Raw genomic sequence first — 12,465 nt, 5'->3', positions numbered from 1 at the left:
AGGAGCGCCAGCCATGACAAAACTATTCCACCTGGTGTGCAAGACATTGAAACAGGTAAAAAAATCTGACATGAAGAAAAATGTAATAATTCCAATTCCAAAAAAGCAAGTACTGACAGGTATAAATATCACTGAACTGTCAGTCTAATAGGTCATGGTTGCAAAATTTTAACAGGAATTGTTTTCAGGGAGGAGAAGAAAAAAAAAAGTGGACTAACTTTGGGGAAGATCAGTTTTGGTTCCACGAAATGTAGGAACATTTCAAGCAATATAATTCTTCATGCTTTCCCAGTGATCTTGAAGTGTCACATATTTTGTGGCAAAGTACTTGTAAAGTGCACATGGTTTTCTTTTTAAGCTATGGGTGGTTTCAGGTCCCCTGATGGAAGCTCACCAGTCGATTGCAGAAAGTGAAATCAGATCACTTACAAAGTAAAGACACCTCAAACGTCAAGAGTTTAACAGTGAATTACCCAAAGCATTTGTAGCAATGTCCCTTAATTTACTGCCCTGCAGGAAAGCTGTCAGGCTCAAACTATACTCTCAGCCAAGTGTTGGATGAAATCTGAAGTTATATGTCTGAAAGAACAGACACCATGCAGAAACCGCACCTGTGATATGTATTATGTAAATTGAAGGTCGAGGGGGAGAGAGGAAAGGAAAAGGAAGGAACTATTTATGTCAGCTGTCTCGGGACTTTAGGTGGAATCAGCAGTGACACGTGAAAGTGTATGCCATACTAGGATTCAAACTCAGGATTTTCTGCTTACTACGCAGTCGCATTAACCACTGTGCCACCTAGACATAGTATTTATTGCAACTGCATGGACTATCTTGGCACGCCTCTCAGTCAACCTACATTCCCAACTAGCGTCACCTACTTGTATTTGCACCCCTATCCATGTCCGAAAGAACAGACACCATGCATTCACATAATTGATTCACATCAATAGGCAATGAATCCACCACCTTCAGTGCTGATGCACAACTATGTTTGACGACCTGCAGAAATATTAAAGTAGCGAGCATGGAGGACATGGACAGGGTTGCACAAGGTAGTCTGTGCAATTGTGATAAACATTTTGTGTGGGTGGTGCACTGGTTAATGTGACTGCCTAGCAGCAGGAGACCCCGGGTTCGAGTTCCAGTCCAGCGGCGGTGATTCCGCATGAAGTCTTGATGCAGCTGACATCAATAGTTCCTTCCCTTTCCTTTCTCCACCTTCCATCTTCAATTTACATAAAATGAGGTACAAAGCTCTGAAATATTTAAAGAGGTATGCAACATATATCAAAAAGATAGGTTAGATGTCACAGGAGGGGGAGTTTGATCACTGAGGTCAACAAAACTGTTAGATGTTATGGGGTAAAAATTGAGTGACTGCGAAGTTAATGGTGCAAGTAACCAACCTAACTGAAATTATCAGATGTTTTAATGACCACCTGATTTCACTGTAACAATTGTAGAATCAGGCAAAAAAAGTCACATAAAGAAGAGCAAAAGCATCCCAATTGTGCAAGATTAGTTGGAGGTGATTTTAACCTATCTAGTATACACTGGGATGTTTGTGGGTTCATTGCAGCTGGTACAGACAGACAGTCCAGGGAAGTAGTTCTCAACATATCCTCAGAAAACTGTTTTGATGAGCTAGTTTGACAACTTATAAGCAATGGAAATATTTTAGATCTTTCATGCACATGCAGAAAGTGTCAGTATAGTGATCATGATGTCCTAGCAATAATGGTTGCTGAAGTTAATAAATCCATCAAGACTGCTAGGAGAGTATTTATGCTGGAAAGAGCAGATGAGCATCCTGCATAGAAGTGAATGGACATTATTTACTTTCAATATGATGGGCACAGAGGAATGCAAAATTTAAACTGACTGTAAATCACGCTCTACAGTAGAATGTGCTGAGTAAGAGAATTAAGGATGGAAAAGGCTCACTGTGGTTTAACAACAAAACTCACAAAATTCTGGGAAAACGGCGATTAAATAGGTATCCTGGTGTTAGCAGCTGAAAGAGGCTGGAAGTAAAAAGTCACCAGGTCAGGATGGAATTTCAGTTTGGTTTTACAGATAGCGCTCTTCGGCACTGGCCCCCTTCATTGATCTGCATTTACTGTGAATCTCTCGCCCAACACAAAGCCCCAAGATACTGGGGAAAAGTGCAGGTGACTCCCGTAGGTAAAAGAACAGACCTGCAAAATAACTACCAATATCTTTAATGTTGGTTTGCTGCAAAATTCTCGAATATTCTAAGTTTGAATACATTAAATTTCCTTTAGCCTTTAAAGCTTCTGTCCACAAATCAGCAGATACTTTGTAAGCATCACTCATGCATAACTCAGTTTACCCTTTCTTTGCATATAGGCATGTCACATTACGAAGTGTTGTGAATTGGCAGGAGCCAATTCACGGGGTTTGGAGGAAGCCGAAAGGCACGCGTTTAAGCTCACGCAGGCTGGCGTGAGGTCTGGAACAGGTCAGAGAAATAAGACTAGTAAAACAGGAGGTAACTGGTAGAATACTTAACTTTAATCCACAATTGGTGAAAATCTCTCTTGACTGTACATGCTTCACAAGATAAATAGCAAAGGATATGGCGCCTTGCTAGGTCGTAGCAAATGACGTAGCTGAAGGCTATGCTAACTATCGTCTCGGCAAATGAGAGCGTAATTTGTCAGTTCCATCTCTAGCAAAGTCGGCTGTACAACTGGGGCGAGTGCTAGGAAGTGTCTCTAGACCTGCCGTGTGGCGGCGCTCGGTCTGCAATCACTGACAGTGGCGACACGCGGGTCTGTCGTATACTAGCGGACCGCGGGCGATTTAAAGGCTACCACCTAGCAAGTGTGATGTCTGGCGGTGACACCACACGAAGGATGGGCACAAACTTATAATTAGATCATTCTACAACGCATCAGAGTCAATCCACCTCAAAGGTAGTCGAAAACTTCAGAGTTCATTAGTATGGATGTCCCCAAGCATATAATAATAATTACTATTATTATTACTGAGAAGACTTTAATCATTCAACAATCAAATGAAAAATATAAATATTTAAAGAGGAGTTAATGAATTGAATTGGGGACTTGTCAGTTTGGTAATGGAGGGATTTTTTTATTATTATTATTTTTATTTTTATTGGGGTTTAAGGGCGCTCTACTACTGAGGTCATTAGCGCCCAGTCACAATTGTTAGAGCACATAGAATCTAGTAAAACTCAAGGGGGGGGGGGGGGGGACACCAGAAAGTTCTTACAAAGATGCAGATAAAATAAGTGAAAGAGTTAGATGTCTTTGGACAATCCAGTCAAAGTAATGAAACGAAGAACACGAGCAGCTGCTCGAGCGTCATCAGCTAAAATATCCTGTAAAGTAGATGGCAGAGACAGGACAACATGAGATTGACTAAAACGGGGACACAACAATAAAACATGGCGCACTGTTAATGCATGACCACAAGGGCACTGCAGGGCTGGGTCACCAGAGAGCAGGTAGCGGTGGCTAAACCGGCAATGCCCAATCTGCAACCTGGTCAGAAGGACCTCTTCTCGCCGAGATGGTCGGGAGGAGGTTGTCCAAGCAGCTGGGAACGGTTTTACTGCCCGGAGCTTGTTTCCTTGAAGTGAGAACCAAGTATCCCACCACAAATGACACAAGCCTCTTACAAACAACCCCACTAACGTCAGATGACGGGACACAATGGGAGGCTGGCCGAGGCAGGAGGACTGCAGCCTTGGCTGCAGCATCAGCAGCCTCACTCCCAAGCACTCCTACATGGCCGGGAACCCACAGAAAGCTGACAGGAGAGCCACCCTCAGCAAAAGAATGGAGGGACTGCTGGATCCGTTGCACCAACGGATGGACCAGATATGGAGCTCCAAGGCTCTGAAGAGCACTGAGTGAATCAGAGCAGAGTACAAACGATGAATGGCGGTGGCGGCGGGCATACTGAACGGCCTGATGAAGAGCAAAAAGCTCGGCTGTAAAGCTGGAACACTGGTCGAGGAGCCGGTATTTAAAAGTGATGGCCCCGACGACAAAGGCACAGCCGACACCATCGTCAGTTTTGGAGCCATCAGTGTAAATAAAGGTGTGACTGGCACGTCGCGCACGAAGTTCGACAAACCGTGAGCAATACACTGCAGCCGGAGTACCCTCCTTCGGGAGCGAGCTGAGGTCGAGATAAACATGAACCGGAGCCTGGAGCCAAGGTGGTGTCGGGCTCTCACCCTCTCTGAAGGTGGTAGGGAGCAAAATCCAATTGTCGAAGTAGGCGACGAAAGCGGACTCCAGGGGGCAGCAGGGCAGACACATACAACCCATATTGATGGTCGAGAGAATTGGAGAAGAAGGACTGATAAGAGGGGTGGTCGGGCATTGACAACAGCCGGCAGGCATACCGACAAAGCAGTACGTCGCGCCGGTAGGTCAATGGTAATTCGGCAGCTTCAGCATAAAGACTCTCGACGGGACTAGTGTAGAAAGCTCCGGTCGCAAGACATAACCCCCTATGGTGGATGGAGTTGAGACGGCGTAAGAGGGATGGCCGAGCAGACGAGGCTCCCATAATCCAGCTTTGATTGGACTATGGACCGATACAAGCGAAGCAGGACAGTGAGATCCGCTCCCCAAGATGAACCACTAAGAACTCTGAGGACATTAAGGGAATGTGTACAACAGGCAGCCAAATAAGAGACGTGCGGAGACCAACAAAGTTTCCTGTCCAGTGTGAGCCCTAGAAACTTAGTTGTTTTCACAAATGGGAGAACAACGGGACCGAGATGTAAGGATGGCGGAAGGAACGCTTTATATCGCCAAAAGTTGATGCAAACCGTCTTCTCTTCAGAGAACCGGAAGCCATTTGCCACACTCCATGAGTATAGGCTGTCTAGACAACGCTGAAGGCAGCGCTCCAGGAGGCATGTTCGCTGGGCACTGCAGTAGATCGCGAAGTCATCGACAAAAAGAGAGCCTGAGACATTAGGTGGAATGCAATCCATAATTGAATTGATCGCTATGGCAAAAAGGGCTACACTCAAGACGGAGCCCTGAGGCACTCCGTTCTCCTGGAGGAAGACGTCGGACAATACGGAACCCACACGTACCCTAAACTTTCGATCTGTTAAAAAGGAATCAATAAAAAGGGGCAGGCGACCGCGTAGACTCCACCTGTGCATAGTGCGGAGGATACCTCCTCTCCAACAGGTATCATAAGCCTTCTCCAAATCGAAGAACACGGTGACCGTTTGGCGCTTTCACAAATAGTTGTTCATGATGAATGTCGACAAGGTCACAATGTGGTCAATAGCGGAGCGGCGGCGACGAAAGCCACATTGGTAAGCAGCCGTCGAGATTCAATAATCCAAACTAACCGAGCGTTAACCATGCGCTCCATCACCTTACAGACACAGCATGTAAGAGAAATGGGGCGGTAACTAGGAGGAAGGTGTCTATCCTTCCCGGGTTTGGGTATAGGAACAACGAGGGCGTCACGCCAACGCATGGGGACTTGACCTTCGGTCCAGACGCGATTGTAGGTACGAAGAAGGAAGCTTTTGCCTGCCAGAGAAAGGTGTGTCAGCATCTGAACGTGAATGGCATCTGGCCCCGGAGCAGAGGACTGGGACAGTGCAAGTGCACGTTCGAGTTCCCGCATAGTAAAGGGGGCATTATAATTTTCCAGATTCAGCGAGTGGAAGGAAGGTTGCTGAGCCTCTTCTGCCTCTTTCCTGGGAAGGAAGGCAGGGTGGTAAATGGCGGAGCTTGAAACCTCCGCGAAAAAGCGGCCGAAGGCATTGGAGATATCCACAGGATCAATAAGGACCTCATCACCTGAAGTCAGGCCAGGTACCGAGGAGTGGGCCTTAATGCCCGACAGCCAGCGCAGGCCACCCCAGACGACAGAAGAGGGAGTAAAACTTTTAAAGGAGCTGGTGAAAGAGGCCCAACAAGCTTTTTTGCTGTCTTTGATGAATCTACGGCATTGCGCTCGGAGTCGTTTGTATCCAATACAATTCGCCAACGTAGGATGGCGGCGAAAGGTGCGTAAAGCACGTCATCGAGCACGGATAGCATCTCGACAAGCCTCATTCCACCAGGGGACGGAAACGCGACGTGAAGAAGAGGCAGTAAGAGGAATGGAACGTTCGGCAGCATTGATGATAACAGCCGTGAGGTATTCGACCTGACTGTCACAACTGAGAAAATCGTGGTCCGGAAAGGTCGCCAGGGAGGAGTAAAGTCCCCAGTCAGCTTTCGGTATGTTCCAGCTCGAAGGACGTGGGGATGGAGTGTGGTGCAGGAGACGAACGACACAGGGGAAGTGGTCGCTCGAACAGGTGTCAGAAAGGACATACCACTCGAACTGACGGGCAAGAGTGGTAGAACAGATCGAGAGGTCCAAGTGGGAGTAGGTATGAGTAGAGTCCGAGAGGAAAGTCGGGGCGCCAGTACTGAGGCAAACAAGATTGAGATAGTTGAAGACATCTGCCAAGAGGGAGCCTCTCTGACAGCATGCAGGAGAGCCCCAAAGGGGATGATGGGCATTGAAGTTGCCAAACAATAAAAACGGCGGAGGAAGCTCAACAATCAGGTGCATCATGTCAGCCCGACTAACTGCGGATGACGATGGAGTGTAGACAGTACAAACAGAAAAAGTAAAGGCAGAAAGAGTAATACGGACAGCTATTGCTTGGAGTGGGGTGGTCAATGGGAGGGGATGGTAACAGACATCGTCCCAAACGAGCAACATGACCCCACCATGAGCTGGAATACCGTCCACAGGGGGGAGGTCAGACCGCTCCGAGGTATAGTGGGTAAAAGCAATGCGGTCAGTTGGGCACAACTTGGTTTCCTGGAGACCAAGGACGAGTGGACAGTGCAGGCGGAGGAGCAGTTGTAATTCCTCCCGATTAGATCGAATACCTCTTATGTTCCAATGTAACAAAGCCATCGCTAGTCAGAAAAGAGGGGGAACGAAATGGGTGAAGAGCTGGTCACCTCGATGGCCGCGGAGGGCCAGGTGTCGAGGAAACAACGCTACAATTAGTGGGAGGTGGATCCTGTTCCATCGAGTCGTCGCCAGTGGCGGCCGCTTTCCCGGGTTGCGTAGAAGGGGCAGCATCATTCACCGATGAGAGGCCAGCTGAGCGACTGGCAGCAGAACGTCCCGGCGAAACTGAGGACGGCCGGGAGCAGCGACTCATGGATGGAGCATCAGACGAAACGCACCAGGGTGGAGAGGGGGATAAAGATTTCTTCTTGGAGGCCTTCTTGGAAGTCCGATGAGGCACGGGGATGGTGGGCTGGACCCGAAGAAGGTCCTCATGTGCGGGGTCCGTTTTGGAACGCCGGACCTCGAAAGCCGGGGTCCGGAACGTTTCCCCGATGGACGCCTAAGAAGAGGATCGCTTCTCAGGCGGCGGAGGGGGAGGAGGAGGATGGGTGGCCCCCAGGGCAGAGGGGGCAGGGGCCGCGAGGGAGGAGGATTTGGAAGGGAGGGATTTGGGAGGCGGAGGCATAGACCCCGGATGGGGTGAGGAGGTGGAGGGGGGACAGGATAGGGGTGAGGATACTGTGGAAGGAGTGGACACGACTGAGGCAAACGAAGTTGTCAACATCACGGGATGGAGGCGGTCATACTTCTTCCTGGCCTCAGAATAAGAGAGACAATCCAAAGTTTTTAATTCTTGAATCTTCTTCTCCTTCTGATACGCGGGGCAGTCTAAAGATCTAGGTGAGTGGATGCCAGGACAATTGACGCACCGAGGTGGTGGGGTGTAAGTATGTTCCTCACGAAGAGGACGTCCGCAATCGCCACAAAGGGGCTCAGTCTCACACCGTGACGACATGTGCCCAAAGCACAAACACCGAAAGCAGCGCATAGGAGGCGGGACGTAAGGTCGCACGTCGCACCGGTAGCACATCACCTTTACCTTCTCCGGGAGAACATCCCCCTCGAAGGCGAGGATAAAGGCTCCGGTGTCGATGCGATGGTCTTTGGGGCCGCGCTGAACTCGCACGGACGAAATGCACGCCTCGGCACTCCAGGTTGGCCCTGAGCTCCTCATCAGATTGCAGCAGGAGGTCCCGATGAAAAATAGCCCCCTGTGACCTATTTAGTGCCAGATGCGGGACAATAGACACTGGGATGTCCCCTAGTCGGTCGCACGCCTGGAGCGCCGCCGACTGTGTGGCGGCGGCGGTCTTTATAAGAACGGACCCCGAATGCATTTTACTGAGAGCCTCGATTTCCCCGAAGATGTCCTCGAGGTGCTGGACAAAGAACATGGGCTTGGAGGTGGCAAACGTCCCCCTATCGGTCCGAGAACAGACTAAATAGCGGGGGAAGTACTTTGCCCCAAGCCGGTGGGCCTGTCCTTCCTCCCAGGGAGTGGCCAAGGGGGAAAGGGCAGGAGAACCAGAACCAGAGACAGTACCTTTCTTTTTAAAAGACTCGGCCGCAGAGTGACCTGATACATGTTGACGTTTCATCTGCGAAACATCCGCCCCGATACCACCCACTCCGACCAGGGGCTCTCCCCACGGGCGCCACCCAGCCTCAGCAAGGGCCACCTGGCAGGATGACTGTTGCCGGGAGTCCCGATGCCCCAAGGAGACGTGGGGAGGGTGCAGCTCAGGTATCGGCAGTACGATCCCTGTGTTGTCAGGGGCCTACAACCTAGAGGGCACATGACGACCCCACCACAACGGGCTGGCTACCGTGCTGGATTTCAGGTGCCATGGAAAGTCCATCATGATCGTAGGTGCAGATGGGGACGCACTATGGGCGTAACTTGTGCAACCCATCAGGCGTTTAGGCCCAATTTGAAGAATAGTGGGTGTGGTTACAACGCCGTTACAATGCTGAGTGCCAAGGTCTTAGTGCACTGAGGACCAGTGATACACCACATAAGGCGTCCTTCCCCAAAAGGCTCGTACTTCTGTAGAATTTTGAAAAAAGGAGGTCAAGCCCCAAGGGGGACCATCACATGGAATCCCGAAACAGTTGAAACTCCTTTTAGTCACCTCTTACGACAGGCAGGAATACCTCGGGCCTATTCTTACCCCGGACCTGCAGGGGGGATGGAGGGATGTGAAAAGATATAAGTCAATGGGGGAGACCAAGGCTTAAATGTAGTAAGCAGCTGCAAATGGATGAAAGTTGCAACAAGTATGCAGAAGAAAAGAGGCTTGCACACGACAGAGTGGTATGGTGAGCACCATTATCAGATAGCAGTATAGCAGAGTTACTAATGTAACTCTGCCTCAATGATGCTATACAAAAGCTCTAGGCTGCCCATGATTAATAGGCCTCTTAGCCCGTCTATAACAACCAACAAACTACAACATCATACATGCAGACTGGAAAAGCAGTGACCACATTTTAAGTTGGAGGGTATGTGATGAACTTACAACAAGTGACCACAATTTCACATCCTTTACACCAACAAATGCGGGCAGTGAGTAAAGACGCTAATATCTACATCCACACTCTGCAAACCACTGTGAAGTGCATAGCAGTGCAGTCTTATGAAAGTGAATATACAAGCAATTTTCAGGGAATAAGGAAGTTTTAAAAGCAGAATTCTGAGTGCAGCCATTGCAAGATAGTATATTTCATGTTGACGCCAAAGTAAAACAAACTGGAGCAAGCACTGCAAGCAGTTCAAGGCAACATGGTATCCAACATGGGCCAGAAATGAAAAATAATTCTGTAGAGCCTTGGCCTGCATTCTCTACAATATAGAATCAGAAAGAAGAGAATATACTACCACAAACAAACAGGAGAAATAGAAAGAGTAAAAAATTGCATTTGTACCAGAAAATCAACAATGATCATAAAGAACCACTGTGTCAAACAAGTGTAGTGAAATTGGAGGCATATGACAGAGACCAAATGACACCAGATAAAACTGGAGTTATCAAACCACCTCCAATTACGAACTCATTTCATTCCATCCACTCTTATCAACAGTCCCTATAATAAAACACTAGATTAATTTTTTGAGGAAAGCTTATTACCTGCCTCTCAATTGCACTTCTGTGAAGATTCTTCACAAAGAAAAACATGAAAAAGCGTTTGTGTCTACCACCAAACTCTATTCAGAAAACTAAACTTTAATGGTGTTCCCTCTTGCATGGGTAGAGTCATACCTTTAATTGTAGAAAGCAGATGATTGTTACTGTAATCTTCACACTGAAGACAGGTTTCATGCATACTAGTTTACCATGTGGAAGGCTTTTCATTTCCACATAACTGCAACTTACATCCATTTGAACCTGCATTCTATATTCAAGCCTTATATAATACCCCTCCTCCCAAATTACCAAACTGACAATTCTTTGATGCTTCAGGATGTATCCCATCAACCAATCCCTTCCTTTGCTCAAGTTGTATCATAAAATTTCTCTTCCCTCAAATCTGATTCAGTACTTCTTCATTTGTTACCCACTCTACCCTTCTAATCTTCAACATTCTACTATAGTATCACATTTCAGGAGTGCAACTGGCATCAGAATCTAGGAAGGAAGAAGCAATATTAACATATCATCAAGGATAAGGTCATTAGATATGGTGCAAGCCTCAGATGGAGGAAGGATTGGGAAGAAAGGAACCATTCCAACATTTATGCGTGGTAATGATGAAGGTGTTGCAGTGGTGGGTCAGCATGCACATTCACATTTTTGGGGAGAGGTGACGCAGGGACACAACTCCAAGTTTTCCATATAGATACTCCCTCTTTCTTCTGATTGGTTCTACAGAAGTATAATATTAGCCTGTATTCATGAAAATGGATCTGCTCAGCTATCAGCAATTACTATAAGATGTGCTGAAATTCCTTCTGTCCTTTCATTTTTCTGTATGGGTACAACACAGTTCATTTTTTTTTTTTTCTTCTGAAGCTTCTGATGTCTTGATGGAGTTGACACGACATGCATTTTCTTCAACAGAAAATGGTCGAGAAATTGTTGCAATTGTTTTTACCCAAACTTGACATCCTATAGCAAGAAAATAGTGAATGAAACAGCCTTGAAATTGTAACCGCATAAAGAGCACAAAAGCACTGTGCAGCTGATCCTCATACATCCTTTGATTACTGCTAGTTTCAGTTTTAATACATCATAAATTTTCCCAAAACTATCACAGAGCTCATACAACATTTTGGGTTCCGCTAATGAAAGTCTTTTAAAATGGTGAATTGTTTTGTATCTTGAGCTCCAAGTTTCCACAGGTTAATTTATTCTATAAGGGACATCTATGTAAATTTTCATTCATATTAAAGATGGTCAGGTAGGACACCCAGTTTACTTGGTGTCGAATCTAGAAAGGGATAATTAGCCTCATGTTCCCTAGATACTATCACTGCATAACAGTTGGAAACCCTGCAAGTCCACACTTTAAGAACACTTTCTGAAAGCTGTTACGGTCTTTAATTAGAGCACCAAGTGAAAAACAAAACGCACAAAATACATGCTAAGGAATATTTGGAAACAATATTAGAAACAAAATATAAAATCAAGGTTGAGGTATGTTTAGTAAAGGGTTTGAGTGGTCTATAAGGCTCAACAAAATAAGGCTAGAGGTAGAGTTCAGCGTTCAACAGAATTATTTCATGTTATCTTTTGTGGGGCAATTATATAATCAATCAAAAAAAAACTTACTTTTGAATAACATAAGTAGTGTATTAACAAGCAATGTGACTTCTTGCAGTTCATGTTCTTCAATAACAGGAAAAGTGTCTAAATTAAATACAGAGCACCACAACGATCTGAGTCCCACGTCTCCTAATTTCTGAGCACTTTGCACAGTACGTGACTCACACATATTTCTCTATACATAAAATAACAAAAAGTGACACGATGTGTCAATAAAACAATAGCAACTTAACAAAATCCGGAAGGAACTGATTAGTAAAAAACGTCTTCAATCACTTGTTTGTCGCTCACGCTCTTGAAACAACTGGATAGAAAATTGAAAAACATTGATACAAAAATAATACACGCAAGTAATACTTGGGACTATACAAAATTTCGCGCGCTTAACTCGCATTTGAATGACAGCTCAGGTACGCAAAGATATTATAACAACAAACAAAATCAGTGAAGGTAATGCACATTTCCAATAAGCACCAACTACCGGCGCCAAAATTACTACCGATGGCGAATACTGTTCACATTTTTATGAGCGCAGTAATAGTAGTTGTAGTTTTATTCGTCGGTGGATCAGTTATACAATGATGGGATAATATTAGAGTTTAAATGAAATTCATGTGTACAGGCATTTACACATTAACGAGTTTAGATCGACAAGGATTGCTCAGGTAGTCACACGTAGACTGAAAGCGGGAACCAACCTGGAAATTTTCTTGAAGCGATTTGGGGAAACAACAAAAACATAAATAAGGGCTACTGGATGAAGGCTGGATCCGCTGTTCTCCCGAGTAAATGTCAATCCGTT

The 12,465-nt window shown here is 46.2% G+C and overlaps 1 protein-coding gene across 1 annotated transcript in view; it reads right to left on the bottom strand.

Annotated features, from left to right (window-relative positions):
* The window catches only part of LOC126175931 (uncharacterized), a 103,274-nt gene extending 91,241 nt beyond the window's left edge, over positions 1 to 12,033 (bottom strand). Inside the window, exon 1 of the mRNA XM_049923009.1 lies at positions 11,670 to 12,033. Within this exon, the coding sequence (XP_049778966.1) occupies positions 11,670 to 11,832 (163 nt within the window). The 5' untranslated portion in view covers positions 11,833 to 12,033. The remainder of the gene's footprint in view (positions 1 to 11,669) is intronic.
* Between the last annotated feature and the right edge of the window lie 432 nt (positions 12,034 to 12,465).

This window comes from Schistocerca cancellata, chromosome 3, assembly GCF_023864275.1.
Source record: "Schistocerca cancellata isolate TAMUIC-IGC-003103 chromosome 3, iqSchCanc2.1, whole genome shotgun sequence".
NCBI lineage: Eukaryota > Metazoa > Arthropoda > Insecta > Orthoptera > Acrididae > Schistocerca > Schistocerca cancellata.
The sequence above is the reverse complement of the archived record's forward strand: the minus strand, read 5'-3'. Positions and strand labels throughout refer to the sequence as shown.